Source organism: Sitophilus oryzae, unplaced genomic scaffold (assembly GCF_002938485.1).
Source record: "Sitophilus oryzae breed Bouriz unplaced genomic scaffold, Soryzae_2.0 scaffold_1062_pilon_pilon, whole genome shotgun sequence".
Classification (NCBI taxonomy): domain Eukaryota; kingdom Metazoa; phylum Arthropoda; class Insecta; order Coleoptera; family Curculionidae; genus Sitophilus; species Sitophilus oryzae.
In genome coordinates this window covers 705,130-724,346 of record NW_022145685.1, presented here as the reverse complement: position 1 = coordinate 724,346, position 19,217 = coordinate 705,130, and the positions used below count along the sequence as shown (strand labels likewise).

Sequence of the window (19,217 nt, the reverse complement as noted above, 5' to 3'; positions counted from 1 at the left end):
TAGTTTTATTTGATCGACTTCAACAAAATAACTATTTCAGTCTGTGCAAAAAGGGTATAAGTACATCAAATTCAAAATTTTGTCTAAACCAATTTTTATTTCAAAATTTTACTTTATTGATTGGATTTGTACTTCTTTTTGTTAGTCACACGCTTTAACAACAAAAATATTTTTATTTCGTAGAATTTTCAAAAAGCAAGTGACTTTAAACTCTGATTACTCAAAATTATATATTCTGCACTTATACCCTTTTTGCTCTAACCCCTTCAATTCATTGTTGTAGATAAATTAAACACTGGGTATTATTAAAATGATGCAGGTGCCTATTTCTTAGGTGTTTCTTACTGTTAGGTATTGAAATCACTCTGCTTTTTTAATTGTTAGTGCTAATGTTAAGTAATATAATAAGTTGTTAGTAGTTTAATTTCTTGGTTACAAAGAAACAACGAAGTATGTAATCAAAAGCTGATTCAGGTGTCTATATTATGCTTTCTATTTCAGACAATAATTATTAAACAGTGTAATTAATTTTCTCCAACTGTATAGAACATCATTTAATTATAAAAATTAATATCAATTTTACCTTCACTGCAAAAATGAATAGCATGATAAAAACTTATTTTGATTTTGCATAAAAATTCTAAATAATATAATCTAATTGGACATTTTGACGCATCAATTCTTCTGATGAATTTAGAAAATAAATTAATGTAAAAATCTTGGATGAAAATCATATTTTACTTAAGAATTTATTACGACTGATATATGTTTTTTGTAGAGAAACATTAAAAACAACTAAATTAATATCATAAAATCTTCTTTTTCTTCCTCAGCCTGGTTCCATCCAGTTTTGGATATAGATCTCTTCTAGGTTTTTCCACTTCTTGTAGTTCCTCTTGGTCTCCATAGTATGACTTTATGAGTCCATCGGTCTGGATCCTATCATGCCACATATCTATTACTTTTGTCAAGAACATCTGTCACTTTTGTCTTTTCACCTATATGGGTATTATAATAATAATAGATAATAGATACGAAGTCGCAACCGTATTTTTTCTCTGAGTTACTCCTAACATAATTCTATCCATAGTTCTTTGTGCAACTCGTAGTTGTTCTGCTGTTTTTCGGTTTTTAAGCCATACGTAAGCACATGTATGATGCAGCTATATGCCTCTTTCTTTAGGTTGATGGGCACCTTTTTTTCTTTGATATATCACTTATATTTGCCAAATGGACCCTGCTAGTTTAATTTTTTTTAATCTCCATATTTTGGTTCTTTTTACCCAATTTGATTTTATGACCCAGATGTCCTATACCTTGATGGACCTGTATCCTGCAAATGCGGAGAGGAACAATATGAGGTATCTTCTCGTATGCCCAAATCTTTCCAATATACACACAACCGCAATGTCTAAGGACAATTTAGTACTTGGCTGAAATATTTAACGAATGTTGTGACGGGTCAATTATTTCCTTTGCAAAAATACGACTACTTTATCATAATTTTAGGCTGTTTACAATCGACTTTACCTTTTTTACTTAGTGTTTATTTCCAATAAACGAACAAAACATTCCTTCGTCGATAGTTTTATTTTAATTCTCCCTACAAAGATGCATTGCTTGCTTTTAATTTTATTCGTGCAAATCGGTATTAGTTCTGGTTACCCATGGAGCGAAGACATTTGACTAGAGAAGAAATGATAAGGGCCGTGGGCCTTTTGGATGGTGGCATGATGCAAACTCAGGTTGCCGTCGAAATGGGCACTACTCAAAGCGTAATTTCAAGACTTTATGCACGATATCGAGAAGAGGGACATGTGAGGGAAAGGCACCGGGGTCGCGCTAGTATTACAACCCCTGTACAGGACCGTTTTTTGCAACTTAATGCTCGAAGGCGCCCTACTGTGACGGCACCAGAACTGCAAATCATGCTCCAGCAATTGCATAATGCTGAAGTTTCGGCCGATACTGTGCGTCGTCGCCTGCATGAAAACAACCTACGTAGTCGTCGACCTTTGTGAGTTCAACCATTATCATGGGGCAATCGAGGAGTCCGACTTTTGTTGGTACAGGAATATTCTTTGTAGCAAAATGAAAATTGGGCAAGAGTGCTTTTCAGTGATGAATCCCGGTTTGGAATTAAACCTGATTCTAGAAGAGTTCGCGTGTGGAGAGAGCCTAACAATGCAAACCGCCTCCGCAATGTCCAGGAAGTGCACTCTTTTCGAGGGGGACAGTTATGGTCTGGGGAGGAATCAGTATCGAGGGAAGGACCGACCTCATTTTGCTGGAGAATTTTTTGACTGGTCGATCATACGTGGATCAGATACTGGTACCAGTTGTTGTTTCATATGCAGCAGTGATTGGTCCCAACTTTGTTTACATGCATGATAATGTCAGACCCCATACTTCCAGGATTGCAACGGAATTTTTGGAGAACAGCAATATTTATGTGTTACCATGGCCAGCACAGTCTCCAGACCTAAACCCCATCGAGCACATGTGAGACATGCTTGGCAGAAGGCTTCATCATATGGAAAGACCAAGAGAAAACAGAAGAATTCTTTTTTTAACGCTTCGCGAGGCTTAGAATGAAATACCCCAACAGGACATCGACAACCTTATCCTGAATATGCCCAGACGGTGCCGAGAAGTTGTCACGAATCGAGGAGGTCATGTTGTTTAATTTTCATACATTTTTTGACATTTTCAAAATTGTCTTTTTTTGGGGAAAATAAACTGTTGTTTGAAAGTTTTTGATTTGTTTCACTAAATTACAAGTTAATTTTGTATATTTATAATAAACAAAAATAAACAACAGTTTAAAATAAAATTATACGCATATATTTAAAATATCCCTAGATATTGCGGTTGTGTTTTAGTGAGGGAAATAGCAACGCTCTGGAGTGTACCAAGTATTGGATGTTTTGCATATAATTGCTACGTGCATACATGTTCGTCTGTCCATACTTTCTACAAGTTTCATTTCTATTCATATTGATTGTTTGATTATGGTTTTTTTAAATGTATGATCTACCCTTTTCTAATTTAACAACGTTTTGTATGTTTTTGTAATTTTTATTTTGATTTTTTTTATACTGAATTTCACTGAATTGGACACCAGTAAATAAATAATATTGAGAAAACTTTTTTCATGAAACATTTTTCAAAAAAATATTTACAAATACAATACCAAGTTATGCCAAAAATTATACATTATATAAGTAGGTACTGTAATAGAAAACAAATATATAAAGTTTAATAACACTTAATTTTTTTTTAAGTTTGGCCTAAAATCTTCAACATTAAAATTTAGATTTTTTAGATTTAGCGAAAATATTACGAGTTAGAAGATACACTTGAAATTGGAAGATATGAATGGGAGAAGATGATTCAGACCAAATTTTCAAAAATCTGGCACAACATTTGATTACAAGTCTTCACTTCTAAATGAAGAACGATAAAAAATAATGAAGTTCACTAAAATTGCGTAAAACAATTTAAAATACGTATGTGATACTAATGAATATGATCTACTGCACGATAACGACATAAAAAAAAACGATTATAGGTAGATCTGTTTTCTACAAAAAGGTTAAAAATCTGCATTGACTGAGTATCAGATAGGCCAAGAGGTTTAAATACTCTAAAATTATTTTTTTGTTATGATCTACTAGTATTTATTTTCCTAGCTTTTATTTTTGTATTTTTCTTATACTTTAAATAATTTGTCAATAAATGCTGCTAATAAAAGGAGTTGTTATAAAAGGTGTTGTTTATATTGTATTATACATAATATAGCATAGGGATATGTCAGACCGCACGTTAGCTGTTAAACGTTAATAATTTAACAAATAACATTTCTATTAACCGTTGACGTCCTGATATACTAACCTAAAGCCCATAGCATAAAGCCTTAGCAAATTGACAATTACTACTTAATGATAGTTACCTACGGCGGTAGTGTAGCTACTGGTAGGTCTCCCTCGCCAAACAGGTCTTGCTTGTGGAGCAGACTAAACTTATTCCCAGATATGGGTACTACCGAGGAAATGAAATACCAGGGGCGAATCAAAATCAATCCTGGAAATGGGCAGCAGCAGTTCCAGTACTGAAGCACATAAGAAACGATCTTGAACTGGTTCAGACAAGGACGAAGAAGAAGGCAACGGAAAACCACTCCATTACGGCTCTCTAGTACAATAAGCATGACAATTTCAAACAAACAAAAGGGCCTCAGTTCGCGGCGGGCCTTAGATGGTCAGAGGCTGCTAAGAATCCCCAGGTTAGCTATACGAATTGGTACTTGGAATGTTATTACCGTACAATGTATAAAGGTGGAAAAATAGATAAGATAGATGAATGGTTTGAACATCGATATAATGGGTGTTAGTAAGATGAGATGGCCTAATTCTGGGCTATACAATATTGGAGAATATCAAGTATACTGCGGAGATACTTCTTGAGATAACGATGGACGACACCAAAATGGATTATTGGCCATTATTTATAAAATTTTTCAAATGCTCTTTACAATATACTGCTCATTTTTGCTTCTGTTTTTTCGACAGGATCGCCATGTAATACTTTTTATAACGTATTGGTTGAGATGGAATGAAACACTCTAGTTCACGGCAAAAGTATCCTTATTAATATCGTTAATTACAGGCATTGGTCTATGAAAAGGCCATAGCTTCTGCTGGGTATGCAATAGTTGCAACAGATTTCCTATTGCTAAATATGTAACAAACCAACGATTAATGTTATATACAGGGTCTGCCATTATATTACAGTAGGCCTAATAATTAACAACACATTGCATCGATCAGTGAATAGTTTTGTGTCCATTTCTGAGAGAATACTTCTAATCCAACTAAACCCAAAACCAGTACAAGTCATTATATAAAAATATAAGACTTTTTTATACCACGAGCCGGTATCGAACTCGGACTCCTCGCCTCATAGCCGGAAACTCTACACGCTGGGCTAATACTAGAATCAATAATAGAATATTAGAATAATTTCATACTAGAATTTAACGGACTAAATAAAAACAATATATTTATGATATTCTTCCGATGCGCAGTAGTGAGCGCAACATGTATCGGCATCGGCAGCCAGACGGTCCGCATGCTGTTCCAGAGAGAATATTATAAGATATATCAAAAAGCCAGCTTTCTTAAAATACTTTCTCGAAAACATTGCTAGCTCTTAAATTATAATACATAGACTATAATACATATTATAATATAATACTTTGTATGTAATTATGTATGATATACTTAATGTGTACTTTGTATGATATACCTATATATCGAGAAAATATAGTTACGGTCGTTTAATTTGACACTTAAAATTAGTTTAATAATAAATTATTAATTATATAATAATAAGTACTTTTGTGTTTAGGCTTAAATGTGGTTTACTTTTATACCTAGGCGCTAAAATTGCGTTTTTATATTGTCAATCACGTCGCAAAAGTTGAAAAATTAATACCTTTCTAACGTTGATTGAGAGAATTGGGAAGATACCCAACCTAATGGACGAATTCGTGAAAAGGCTGATTTGATTTCCCGTTACGTCTCAAGTGCTATACGGTGGAGACACCAATCGTTCTGCGGTCAATGCATAAAACACTTATTTTCTCTAATTCGGCCAGCGAAGGCATATCGAAGACGGTCTGGATCTGAAAGCGATAGTGTTGCCGTATTAAAATGTGTAATATCTGTAATAAGTTTGACGAAAATATCTTTCGACAAAAAACCGGTACCTAGGTACTTAATAATTTTCGTGTACTTATGTGGTGTCTAACATTTATTTATAATATGTCCTTGCAAACTTGTATAAATTGTATAAACGGAACCCTCGTTAGACGAGGTGGATTTGCACGTTTTTTTTTTAAATAATTTTTATTTAATAATATGTACAACAATTACAACCTAACCTAACCAAACCAAACCGAAATTAAAAAAAAGAGTTGTAAAAAAAATTGTATAAAAATAATTTTATATAAAATGTCTGTGCTGATATTTTAAACCCAGAGCAACCACAAATAATACATTTTCCATCTGATGAACACAGTTATACGTCGTAAAAATCTTACGATACTTATGAATTTACAGTTTAAAACTGTAAATTCGCGTTTTTAAGATATTATAATGTGTTTTGTATAATGTTTTGTAACAGCAATATTTAATGTAATGAATAATTCTCCTTGCAGCCACATGTTAAAAATTATCATTTATATTGTTGAAAACGATGATCCTCTATGAATTTAAATTCTATTTTTTGCATTTTAATTCGCAGTTTTACGCATCTTATTTCTTAAATAGAAATATCCTAATCATAAATAAATTAATTAATCACTTTAATTTTAATATTTTTAATTACTCAGAAAGAATTAAATAACTTAATTAGAATTGAGTTATCGTTGATTTAATCTAAATTTCTTATTTTAGACCCCATTTCGATTCCTGTACAAGTAATCAAATATCAAAGCATCATCAATTTATGAAAAGTTTATTTTTCAGCCCGATTCCACCAAATGTGACAGAAACTCTAAAAATGAGACGGCGCTGAAAAAAGGCTATCAAATGATGTGCTATGCGACCCCGCTTTACATTTAAGATTTTAAGAATGGATGTCACCCCCGCGTGGGGTTTGAATTAGGAGCTTCAAAAATAGTCGCATCTTATTTCCCCTTCGAAAATAAAGTTGACGTGCTTCACCGTTTTGTCCTTTTCACACCAGAAATGCCTTCAAATTGCTGTGTTTCGTTTGAAGTGGGACACCCTGTATATATTTAGGACACCTAATACACAGCTCGGAATCTCTACTACCAGAAATAAACAAAATAATTAAGTTAGCATGAAGCACTTATGGAAGAAATTCAATCATATTCAAATTTAGAATGCCACTCTAACGAAGAAAACGTACGACCAATGTGTACTACCAGTCATGACCTATGCATGCTAAACCTGGACACTTAAAACGGACATCACAAGGAAACTGCAAGTCGCACAAAGTTCAATGGAACGAAATATGCTGGAAATAACGAAGAGAGACAGTAAAAGATTAGAGTGGATTCGACAAAAGATCCAGGTAATAGATGTCATTCACACTCAAATGCCTCAAATGGCAATGAGCAGGACACCTGATAAGAAGAACGGATAACAGATGGACTACAAAAATTACAGCATGGTACTCACGAGGAATGAAGAGACCTAGAAGAAGACTAAACCTGAGATTGGGCCATGGTATTAAGAAATTAGCAGGGATAACTTGGGTCCGCAAAGTCCGCATAGCCAACAATAGACAACAATGGGCCCAACTACAAAAGGAGTATGTAAGGAAGGCTACGACACCATTATGAGAAATGGTTGAATAAGCTGAAAATGATGATGATGATGACTGAAAAATCAAATAATTTAGCTACAAATTCGTTAAAAAAATCATCAAAATCGGTCCACTAGAACGTTTAAATAGAGTAAATTTTAAGGTGCGTTTTTCCGTGCCTGTGAGTGTAGTTACAATATATCAGTCCAAACATTATTGCAAGTATTTTTACTCGATAGATCGTATTATGTGGATTGATTTTATTAAATTGATATATTTAAAGTTTTTCATATTTCGCTATAACCCTTGTAACCAAAGACCATCTTTGCTTGTAACTAATCCCAAGCAGCATTTGGACGTGGGACAACGTTGTGTCACGCGACCAAACGTCGGGGCGCAACGTCGGCACAACCTCGTGCCAACCCTAGTCTGCACTAGTTTGGAGAATAATTTTTGGGTCGAAACGACGTTGGATACCGACGTTGGCTAGCAGCCTAATTTAGTACAAACTGCAACGTTGTTTAAAATCCTAATTCACAGAAATACAAAACTATAATAATATGGCGTCTAAGTCGCGTTTTATCCTAAGTTGGGATAATTATAGTAAAAATATTATTTTTATGATTTAGTAAGAGACATAGGTCAGATGGCAGTAAAGGAAAACAAAACAAAAGTATTTAAGTGTGGAGGATGTTTGAAGATTATAATTATTGAAACACTTTAACCAACTCCGTAACTCGTTACCCAAGGCAAAAAAGTTAAACGCAAACAACTTTATTGATAAATGTATTGTTTCTACTTTGAAAAATACTAACGGGCCTTAAAATTAAAGAAGTTTTAAAAAATTTCTTGAATTTTTTTTTTAGTAAAATGAGAATAATTTATTCGCAGTCGAAAAACAATTGCTTCCGCGTGTTGTTTAGGCTCAAATATTTCAAGTTAATGTATTCAAAAAGCAGGAATTGCTATTTTAGGAACGAAACGTTTTCTTATTCAACAACATGGCGGCTTTCACTTTGTTGTTTTGGAGATTAAGATGGAGTAGTTCGAGTAGTCGCATACTGGACTAATAAAGTCGGAATTCAGCCTTAACAGGTAGTATACTAGTCGCAAGATTGCCTAATATAGTCATCCTAGAGTCTAGTTTGCGCCCCCTCTATATTCTAAATAAACGAGGGAGTGGATAAAGTATCGGTAATATGTCGATGTATATTTAAATTTAGTTTTATATGTGCCTTTCTTACGTCCCATTTTAATGAATTTTTTTTTCTAAAAACATAAACAGCACTGAACTGTCTGACTGAACAGAACAATGAACTGAAAATTTAAGATTTAAGGTTATGGTTCAATACAGTTGCAAAAAGGTAGTGGCTCGACGTCCTACCAACGTAAGAATAAGGAAATCTAAACAACGTTGGAATTAATAAAACAGACGACGTTTGCATAACGTTGGAATAGGTCCTGAAAGTGACGTCGGAAAACTCTTTATTGCCCAACATTGTAACTACGTTGTCCGAATCACCTAAAGGTCTCTTAAACAAAAAAGGTTACAAGACAACGTTTATTCGACGTCGCAGAAGAGTTTACTTTGTTGTAGTACTAGTTCAACGTCGGCACAACGTTACAACAACGTTTACATTTATTTTAATACCTAAGGTACGGAACTAACTATTTTTTGTAACTAATCCAACGTTGTGTTTAGTAAACATGTGGTCGCAAGTCGTGAAAATGCTACTTGGGATGAGCAAAGAATATTAGTCATATAATATTCTTTGCTTACCCAATGAAGCCAAAAGTTTTCAAAGTATCATCATTATACTAGAAATATTGGTTGGTTTATATAACAAAAAGTACAACGGGTATCTGATTTTTTTGGAAATAAAATCACATGGGTTTTAGTCATTTTATGGAACATTTAAAAAATGACAGTTTTCCATATTTCTTATAGGACCTAAATTCACGGCCCTGTATGAAATATAAAAATTGCCGACCCTGTATGAAATACAGTTCAAACGTTATCCAATCGAAAAAAGTTCGAAAATGTTTTTAATTTAACTTGTTGACAAGCTGTACAATGATTTTGACCCCGTGATAATAAAAACAATATGCGATATTTAAATTAAAAAAATATATGTTTTATGTATGTGTATTTCTATACAAAAGTTTTGTCGTTTTAGTCAGACATAGAACTATTAATATTTTATCTGGTCTACAATGATGGGTGTTGGTTACGTTAACTTAATTTTACTTGTTTTGTGCTTCTTGGTTGGTTTTACTATTTCACTAAATGGTAAGTGTTGTATTTCTAAATATACTCGTTAATATGTGTAGAGTGATTGACGGCGATGGTACATTAAACGTTTAGGGAGAACCGGTGATAGGATTTTTACATATTATAAGAACCTGCTGTTACAGTGTTGTCGCATCATTTAAAAAGAACACCCGGTATATTATTACATATTTGGGAACTACTTTCAGATCTCATAATTTTTTCTATTATACTAACTATATCTACCTCTAACATTTTTTGAGATAATAAATAAAACATGTGTAAAATTGACAAAAACATGATCTTGGATAAACATTTGTAAAATCATGTACTGAACAGTTTAAAAGTTGAAATTCGGGGGTCATATTTTCGTATGTATATGTACTCGAATTTTCTCCCATATGATCTAATTCGTGCGAGAAAATTCGTGCACGAATTTAAAAACCTATTTTGAACATGATCAGTGACAAAAAAGAAGAGACCGTATTTGCGACAGTTTGTGACATATAACATAATTTAACCTTAAATTATTTGCTTAGTTTTGTTGTTGTTTATGTTATGGATTTTTCAATAATATCTTTTCTATAATTCCATACATTCAGTATTATTTTACAAAAATTGGCGCCAGGAGGCACGTATAGCCGCTCATACTAAAATATGTTAATAAAAAGTTGGTAGGCAGTTCTTTTAGTTTCAAAGTAAAGGAATTTTTTCTAATTTTGGTCCGCGGATATTTTCCCTATCCGCCACCTGGGGTCGCGTCCGATGGAAGTTTGGAGTTCTCCACACGGATTTTCTCAAAAACGGACTACGGAAACAAGGAATATCTCAAAAACTGCGACTTTGACTGATTTTGATGTTATTACAAATTTTGTTGCAAATATTATTCCTAATCTTAAATTGAAAACCGCGTTTCGCTGGCTACTGTAATTTTGTAGTTACGATTTTTTTAAATTTTTAATCCCCTTACCAACCCCGCACCCCCACCAAAAACTAATGGCCAGATTCTCGGTTGCCACAGTATTTTTGTGCCAAATTTGGTTAAAATCGGTTTAGCGGTTTTTGAGTTATCATGTTACAGACGGACAGACAGACAGACACCATGAAAATATTTTGTATTTAGGTCATTTATGACCCAAATAACTCATTTTGAGTGAAATTAAAAAAACTTTTTTTCCCGATCTTAATAACCTACCATACCTGTAGGTATGGTCAGCTAAAAAAGAGACTGTGCAAAATTGAATGTTGTAATGGATCAAGAAAATTATAAGAAAGGAGGGTTTGTTTCTGCAGAACAAAAAACAGAAATAAATTGCATGATTCATATTTCTTGCTATATCCTACTGATAACTCCCACTTGCAAAAATCGTTAATGTGGTTAAAAGCTGCAAATAATATACTTAAATATAAAGTAATTAATAAATTTTAACTAAAAAAAAACATTCGAGGAGCATTGCCTTAAACACTTTATAGCGTGTATTATTTACCTATTGTAGGTACTTACTTCTCTTGGTATGCTTAATGCCGATATCCTAGAAGGATGTGTAAGGTGAGATTCCAACAGACCTAATAACTCATAGGCCATAGGTTTTGTTAATCTATATAATTTAACAAATTGATTATCAGACAACTCAAAGGGGTTCAAAAACGGATGGTAGATTGTATCCCCTCTATCCGCCAAGATTTCAGCTTCTTCCAAAGCATTTAAAATATTTCTTTCAATAAGAAAATTTAGTCCAGCCATTTTTCAGAATTGTTGAAAATAAATAATTTATTAATCGCAATTCACAATAAACAATAAACAAAAACAGAAAAATAGGTTGGAATCGCAATAATCGCATACGAAGTTTCACATTCGAATGGTGTATACCCACTCGAACCACCGCATACGAAAATAGTCATGCACGAAGCCCTCGAAACTATTCGAAAATACAGTTTTCTTATTTTCATGCGAAGTTTACCAAATTTTGTACACGACTTTAGCTCCGCATGGTTTCGAAAATACGACCCCGGGTTATAATAAGCTAACGGAAGTCGACGTATTCGATCTGTCCAAATTAACCGTTTGGATATCAAAAAATAACTTTTCACGAATATGATATATCGTTGAAAAGAAATTTTATTTGAGTTTCGATTTTTTTTTAATAATATAGATTTGAATTTAAAATAGCAATGATTTGAGCGATTGAGTAACAGAGGTAAATAAATATTTTTTGGATATCCCTGTTTGCTTTCTAGTCGATTGATTTAGACAGATCGAATATGTCGACTTTCCTTTACCTATAAACCAAATTTCAGCTTTCAATATGCCGAATTTTTTTATTTAACCGAAGCTTATTCGAGATCATGTTTTTGTCAGTTTTACACTTGTTTTATTTTTTATCACGAAAACTATAAGTGATAGGTATAGGTTAATATTATAGAAAAATTATGAGATATGAAAATAGTTGTCGAAAAATGTAATAAAATAGCGAGTTGGTATATGAAGTTTAAAAAAGTATATGGTTTTAATATGAAGCGGAAACACTATAATTCTGAGAATAATTTAAACTAAAGATGGTTAGGTAAAATCAAGAGATCTTATGTTGTTGTTAGTTGTGTAAAGACACAAAATAATATGATAATCAAAATACAAATGATTTATTGACTTGCTTCATTACGACTATCAAACAAAAACATAAAATGTTAACCAACACAAAACACACAAAAATATTAACTAATAGATATTATTTAAAAACAGAAATAACCAGTAATAACGAAAAATCGAGTGAAAAATTCAATCCGTGAAACAGTGATTACAGAACATTTGTGTGTGCTCTTATATACGAAATTGTGACACTGTACACAAGAGTAAAAGGCACATTCAGGCTGAGAGCGTCGAGCGTCGCGTCGCGTTTGCATCGCGTCCGCTCCATTGAACTCGACTCCCGACGGAACTCGACTCAGCGGACGCTAGCGCAACGCCAAACTCGACGCTGTCTGCCTGAACGGTCTAATTTAAGTAAAGTGAATTGATTCCATTTCGACTCGCGGACGCGACGCAAACGCGACGCGACGCTCGACGCTCTCAGCCTGAAAGTACCTTAACGAATTGGTCTGTTTTTCTGCCTATCAAAATTCTGTAGTGCCGATCCTCTCGTAATACTGTATCAGTGCTTTAGAATCTGAAATTTCTTTTTCTGTATGAGAGTTTATTTCGAGCTCTTACCTTTCTATAATGTCCACTTTTTCCTGGTCATCGTCATATTCAGTAGTTAATTCGTCATTTTTTTTGCTAACAGTCTTGCTTGAACTGATGCAATCGTTCATGCTCTGCGTCATATGAGTACCTACATCTAAAAAATAATACTTAGGTACTTAATAAAAAATGTCGATTATTCACTGTTTTTATCACAATTTAATACTTATTTTCAATTAAAACAAATCAGTAAAATAACTTACCTTGTTCGATATTATAAAATTATTGTAAAAAAGTATCACAAACGGTCGCGCGTGGACTGGCACTCCGCATATCAGTATAAAATTGACAGGAAGATACTAAGCGGCGGCCGGCGCAGTATCTGATATTTCCAGACATTTGAAATTTATGGTAAAATAGGTACCTGCGGACTGTGAGTCCGCGCGCAACCTCTGAAAGGTTAAAGATTTTCTATCTGCAGGACTTGCAAATGTCTTGCAGCAACACAAAGACCATTATATAGGCATATTGGACCCTGCAAGAGTGGACTGCCAGAACTGGAAGACTAAGGCAATATTACTTATTGGACTGCATGAATAAAGGGAGTCTTGGTCTTGCTCTTGCATGTGCACATCACCATGTTAGTATCATCAGCAGTAGATTAAAAAATCAAAAATTGTTTTTTATAATCTGCTGATAATGCTGACATGGTTAGCGAAACGCAAGTCCAGTGCAAAAGTAAAATGTTTTGCTGTATTCCGGTGAACTAGTATTTTATTTTGCGATTATTATTCCAGTTGTTACAACAGGTGTTTTGGCATACATAATATAAAATATTCCATTTTTTTTGTAGAATATTATTGGCGGGACTATTCCGGAACTGTACCACACGACGCCTATATCGCTGGTAAAGATACAAATGGACAAAACATTTATATAGGTCAAGTAGCCGTCCAAAAGCATACCGGAATATATCCAGCTGTCATAAGTCCCGGAAAAAAAGTTGTGGCTGCCAAGGATGGAGCTAGAGAAGCTTGGAACTTTGCCCAGGTTGGTATACCTTACCATTAAAACCAATGACTATGGAATACAAGGCTCAATAAGAGCAATTTGTTGCAATTTGTCAGACTGTGTCGTGCAAAATAGTTAATATTAACGTTAATGTAAATTTCAATTTTTAGCTCATAAAATTAGTTTGTAAATGGAATCATGTGTTGACTCAAGTGGGGGGTTTGTCAAATTTAATTTTGAAGTTTCTGTTACGTATTATTACACTTAGGTATTTAGTTATGAACAATCTTTATTTATTTATATTTTTGGTAAAAGTTTTGCCTACGGTTTTTTCTGGTGTTATGCCAATTATTGAAAGGAAAAATTATCAAAATTTTAGAAAAAGTTACAAAACTAGTAGGTATATAATGTATATTATGCCCAATACGTTGAACCTATTAGAAAAAGAATGATCATATTCAATAAAAAAGCTAAAAAGGTGGAGTGCAGAATATTAATTGTTTGTTTATTTACCTAGAAACGTATTTTTTCCATTTCTTCTCGCTGCGGCTTTTAAACTTGAAATATAATCAAATCACTATTGTAATAAACTTTATACAACGTTCACGACATACAAAGAACTACTTATTTACTCGTATCCAAACTCAGTATACCGGGTGCGTCTCAAAAGTGGCTCACTCCTATAACTTTTTTATTTCTACAGTAAAAAAACGAGATTTGGTATGCTAGTACATGACATAAATTAGGATTGATTGACGTATTCAATTGTTTTCGGACACTTCCTGTTTCACCGGAAATAACTACAACTTTAGATTTTTAAATAGCACCCTTGGTACTTTTTTACTTTATTCGATAGAAAATAACACTCTAACTAATAGAATGGCATATCATATGTCAACTTTTGACATTTTCGCATATGGTTTATTTGAAATTATAGCTTGCGGTTCGTAACGAAAATTTGACTCGAAATACCAAGTGTGTGGTACCAAATTATTCGTAAAAAAATGCTTTTTCAAAATATGCTAATGAGACACCCTCGTTCCATTTGAAAAAATTGAGGCATGATTAAAAATACGATTTGAGCATTTTCTAACAGGCCAGGATAAGACACTAAAAACATTAGAGAATCAAATCTATTTTTCCAAGGCTCCTTGATTAAGAATTAGTGTTTTTAACATAACCATGGCACTCTAGATTGGATTTTAAAATTTAATTTTGTTTTAAGCGAAAATGTCAAAATTTGACATATAATATGTCATTCTATTCAGAATGTCATTTTCTAAAAAAATACCGAGGGTGCCGTTTAAAAATTAAAAGTTGTAGTCATTTCCGGCGAAACAGGAAGGGACCAAAAGCAATTGAATACGTCAATCAATCCTAATTTATGTCATATACTAACTAACTAATCAAATCTCGTTTATAGTTCCGTAGTTATAGGGGTGAGCCACTTTTGAGGCGCACCCGGTATATACATAAAAGTATAAAATATACATAAAAGTATAAAAATGATAAACAAGAAGTATTAACATGCGCATTACACATTCTTGTATTCTTTAGCCTTTGTTTAAAACCTTAATTCAAATTTTCTTTATATAGAAGTTTTAGATCCTCTGCACTTTATTTCCTCAAAGGTTTATCTGGATTCCAAAAGAAAACACAAACGTCCATATCATTCCCAATCATTTACATCCAGTTAATGGAGGCATGGAAGACGGCAAAGCTTTGTATATCGGCGGAATTAATTATCAGGGACATACCATTATTGGAAAAATATTATCTGGAAATATTGGAAATGCTACAATGTGGTTCGTTCATGATAATCATGAAAGAATGATCAATTCGTATCAGTTACTAGTCTATACGGATAATTATCACGAGTATCGTGGTCACGAGCATATAGTACATTATAGGCCTACAAACTAATTGATAACAGTAAATGTAGTTTTATGTTTAAATAAATTAGAGAATAATGGTTGAAAGAATGTACAAGATGGACCGTTTTGGTTGTTTCCATAGGTTATCTAGGGTAGGGTGACCAGACGTCAGGATAAAGCCGGACATGTCCGGCTTTTTCGCTTAAATGAAAACGTCAGGCCGGCTTTTTGTCGTGTCCGGCTTTTTATCAATCGAAAATTCTAAATAACTAAAAACGCACATTATCATTATTCCTGGTTCCGACTTTCTCAAGCTGGCAACGCCGCGCCGCGTCGGTCGTCGCGTATATCGATACCGACCCGACACAACCAACCCATACCGATCGACACAACCAGAGAGCGTGCGTAAAATCGAAATCGCTTTTAATTGTTTTGTTTTGACTTTTGACTGCGGGTTTCCCCCGAGTATATAAAAACCGACGTTTCACCTGGTTTCACTTCACAGTTTCACAGTTGAGTATTCATAGTTCAGTTTAAGTTCAGCAGCAGCAAGTAAACATCATGTCTAAAAGAAAGTGTAAATTTACCGAAAAACTGGCGACAAAATACAAACTTTTTGTAAAAGGCCGAAACGAAGAAGAAGCCAAATGTGTGCCTTGTGATTCGTTTGTTTCTGTTGGCAGCAAAGGAGCAGCAGATTTGGAAAAACATATTTCTACGGAAAAACACAAGAAAAGTCTTCAAGCCTCTTCCTCTTGCATGAAACTGGATAACTTTTTCGTCCAAAAGAATAGTTCAGTTGATTTTAAACTTAAAGCTGCAGAAGGTACATTAGCATATCACACCGTTTCGCACCATCAGTCTTATAGATCGTTGGACTGCACTTCATCTCTTCTTAAAAAGGTAGGTACCCAATTTTGCAGTAAAAAATATATACAGCGTGTTTTAAAAACACTTCTTCACCTTCGAGTTAAAAGTCAGAAATAAATAAAAAAAAATAAGCTTAGACATTTTTGTGATCTGATAATAAAAATATTATGTACTTGGCTGTACTAAAATGTATTTAAATATTTATTTATTCAATTTAGTAAAAACAGCTCAGCCAAAAGTTACTAGGAAAAAAAATACCGTTATTAAAAAAGGTACCTATGCAGTTATTAATAGCAAATTTTAAGTTTTAACATATTCTTTGTGTTTTTTTAGATAATTCCGGATTCAGAAATAACTGCTAAATTTGGATGCGGAAGAACAAAAACCGAAGCAATTGTTAATCATGTACTCTCACCTCACGCACAAGAAACATTAATATCAAGTCTAAATTCTGTAAATTTCTATGGTATCGGTACAGATGCAAGTAATCATGGAGCTACTAAAATGTTTCCTGTTGTTGTCCAGTACTTTCAATGGTTCAACGGAATTCAGACACAGGTATTGGAATTATCTGCCCTTTCAAGTGAAACGGCTGAAGCCATATCAAAATATCTGATAACAACCATAAAAAAATTTAACATTACTTCCAAGTGTATTGCTTTTTCCGGTGACAATGCTAATGTAAACTTTGGAGGTCTCGCAAGACGAGGACAGAAAAATGTTTTAAGCAACATGAAGCAAGACTTAAATTCAGATATAGTTGGTATAGGTTGTCCAGCCCATATTCTTCATAATTGTATACAGCATGGAGCTGATTCACTGCAGTGTGATGTGGACTACATCATCTTCAAAATATTTAACTACTTTTCAATCTACACGGTAAGAACGGAAGCATTAAAAGAATTTTGCAACTTTGTTGAAATATCCTATCAACCACTTTTATATCATAGCAAAACAAGATGGCTATCCATGTTCCCAGCCATTGAACGGATTCTTAAACTCTATCCGGCACTTAAATCCTACTTTGAATCTCAGCAAGACTGTCCAGCTATGCTAAGAAAATTTTTTGAGAGTGAATTTTCAGAAATGTATTTGTGGTTGTTAGATTCAACTATGCACATTTTCCATGTAAACGTTGCGTTAATTGAAAAAGAAAATATTTCCATTTTGGAAGTGCAGGACATTCTTGCATCAGTCCTCACAGCACTACAAGGAAGGCTCTCCGAGCAATTTATACCATTAAAAGTAAGAAGTCAGTTAAATGTGTTAAGGGAAAAGGGATTACAAAAAGAAGTTAATGATTTTAAGGAGCAAGTATGGCAATTCTATACTAAATGTATAGACTATTTAGAAAAATGGGCCGCTCCATTGGCAGAATTTAATTCATTTCAATGGATGCTTTTAAATGATACAAACTTTAAATTTAATGATATTTTGCCCTGTATTGAATTTTTATCCAAAAAAGGGGTAGAAATTAATGACACAAAACTAATTGATGAAATCATTTTATTAAAAGACAGTTTGACAACAAAGATTCAAAATGAGGAATTTTTATCATTATCTTTAGATAAAAAGTGGTCTTACTATTTTAAGCAATTAAAACACATTGATTTATCATCAGAATTGCTTAAAATTTGTGAATTTTACTTTGCTATTCCGGCACATAATGCTGCCGTCGAGCGAATTTTTTCTTTAATCGCAGCGCAGTGGACCAAAGAAAGAAACCGTTTATCTATCGAATCAATAAAAAGCCTCATAGTGTTAAAATTTAATTTAAAAATGTCTTGTGAGGAATATTATAATTATTTGATGGACAATCCCAATATTTTAAAAGAAATTGGTTCTTCTGAAAAGTATAAGTAGTTTTTACCTAAGTAGAAATTGTTACATTTTTTTATATAAATATATTTGTTAAATGTCAGGTTTTTTTATTAAAAATCAGGCTTTTTTGTCCTGGTTGTCCTACTTTTCTGCAAATAAATCTGGTCACCCTATCTAGGGAGAAATGTGTATACAGGGTGAGTCTTCAATAAGTGCAAATATTTTTAGGGAAAAATTTCGACTCCATGAGGTTTCTTACGCAAAAAATATTTTTCAATAATTTGATATTTTTCGTAATTTTCTTTAATTTCTTCTTTAATTTTTGGTAAAAAGCATAATAACTTGATATTATGGCAACATAAGTAGATTAAATTTAGAAAAGATTAAATTTACAAAAAAAAGAAACCCAGAAAAAAACAGTGGTGCTCAAAATGTGAGCAAAAATATATATATTTTTTTAATTTTCAATGTAAAATATGGGTTATTTTGGACATATTTGAAAAACGATAAAGTTTTAGGCAACCTTAATAGTATTTTGAAGAGACATAAATTCATTGCAGGTGTTCCATTTAAAATAGTTCCAATTAAAAATATTTTAATAAAATTTTAAATGCTTTTAAATGGTACCAATGTTCAAAATTAATTTTGATTCACCCTGTATAAGTTTTAACTTGATTTAAAGTACAATAGTTATTTTAACTAAAAGAGTATTTTGCGGTGACATACTCATCAAGTCCACGTCCTCTCAGTCTTCTCTTAGCGATTCAACAAATATATTGCTGTTTTTTAAATGTTTTTGTCCGCATTCTTTTCATACAGTAGACGTACTTTACATATTAGGCTATACCGGATAAATTCC

General features: G+C 33.2%; 2 protein-coding genes across 3 annotated transcripts; both read left to right on the top strand.

The window, feature by feature from the left end:
• The first annotated feature begins 9,487 nt into the window (after nt 1-9,487).
• Nucleotides 9,488-16,031, top strand: LOC115878071. 2 transcript variants are annotated; one of them, XM_030894425.1, is made up of 3 exons: nt 9,488-9,625; nt 13,636-13,832; nt 15,399-16,031. In XM_030894425.1, the coding sequence occupies exons 1-3, from the start codon at nt 9,550-9,552 to the stop codon at nt 15,714-15,716; spliced, it is 591 nt and encodes a 196-aa protein (XP_030750285.1). In that variant the 5' UTR covers nt 9,488-9,549; the 3' UTR covers nt 15,717-16,031. The 2 variants fall into 2 exon arrangements, with proteins under 2 accessions (XP_030750285.1, XP_030750293.1); XM_030894433.1 differs by having other exon boundaries at nt 15,390-15,515.
• A 15-nt stretch (nt 16,032-16,046) lies between these two features.
• Nucleotides 16,047-18,912, top strand: LOC115878062. The gene is made up of 2 exons (XM_030894417.1): nt 16,047-16,570; nt 16,871-18,912. Exons 1-2 carry the CDS (start codon nt 16,229-16,231, stop codon nt 18,398-18,400), a joined length of 1,872 nt encoding a protein of 623 aa, XP_030750277.1. The 5' UTR covers nt 16,047-16,228; the 3' UTR covers nt 18,401-18,912.
• The last annotated feature ends 305 nt before the right edge of the window (nt 18,913-19,217 follow it).

Bases quoted from the DNA above. Each gene is read 5' to 3' on its own strand.
- LOC115878071 (XM_030894425.1), top strand. From the start codon at position 9,550: ATGATGGGTGTTGGTTACGTTAACTTAATTTTACTTGTTTTGTGCTTC. The intron at 9,626-13,635 runs GTAAGTGTTGTA...TTTTTTTTGTAG, and splicing joins TTTTACTATTTCACTAAATG to AATATTATTGGCGGGACTAT. The intron at 13,833-15,398 runs GTTGGTATACCT...TAGAAGTTTTAG, and splicing joins AAGCTTGGAACTTTGCCCAG to ATCCTCTGCACTTTATTTCC.
- LOC115878062 (XM_030894417.1), top strand. From the start codon at position 16,229: ATGTCTAAAAGAAAGTGTAAATTTACCGAAAAACTGGCGACAAAATAC. The intron at 16,571-16,870 runs GTAGGTACCCAA...GTGTTTTTTTAG, and splicing joins CTTCATCTCTTCTTAAAAAG to ATAATTCCGGATTCAGAAAT.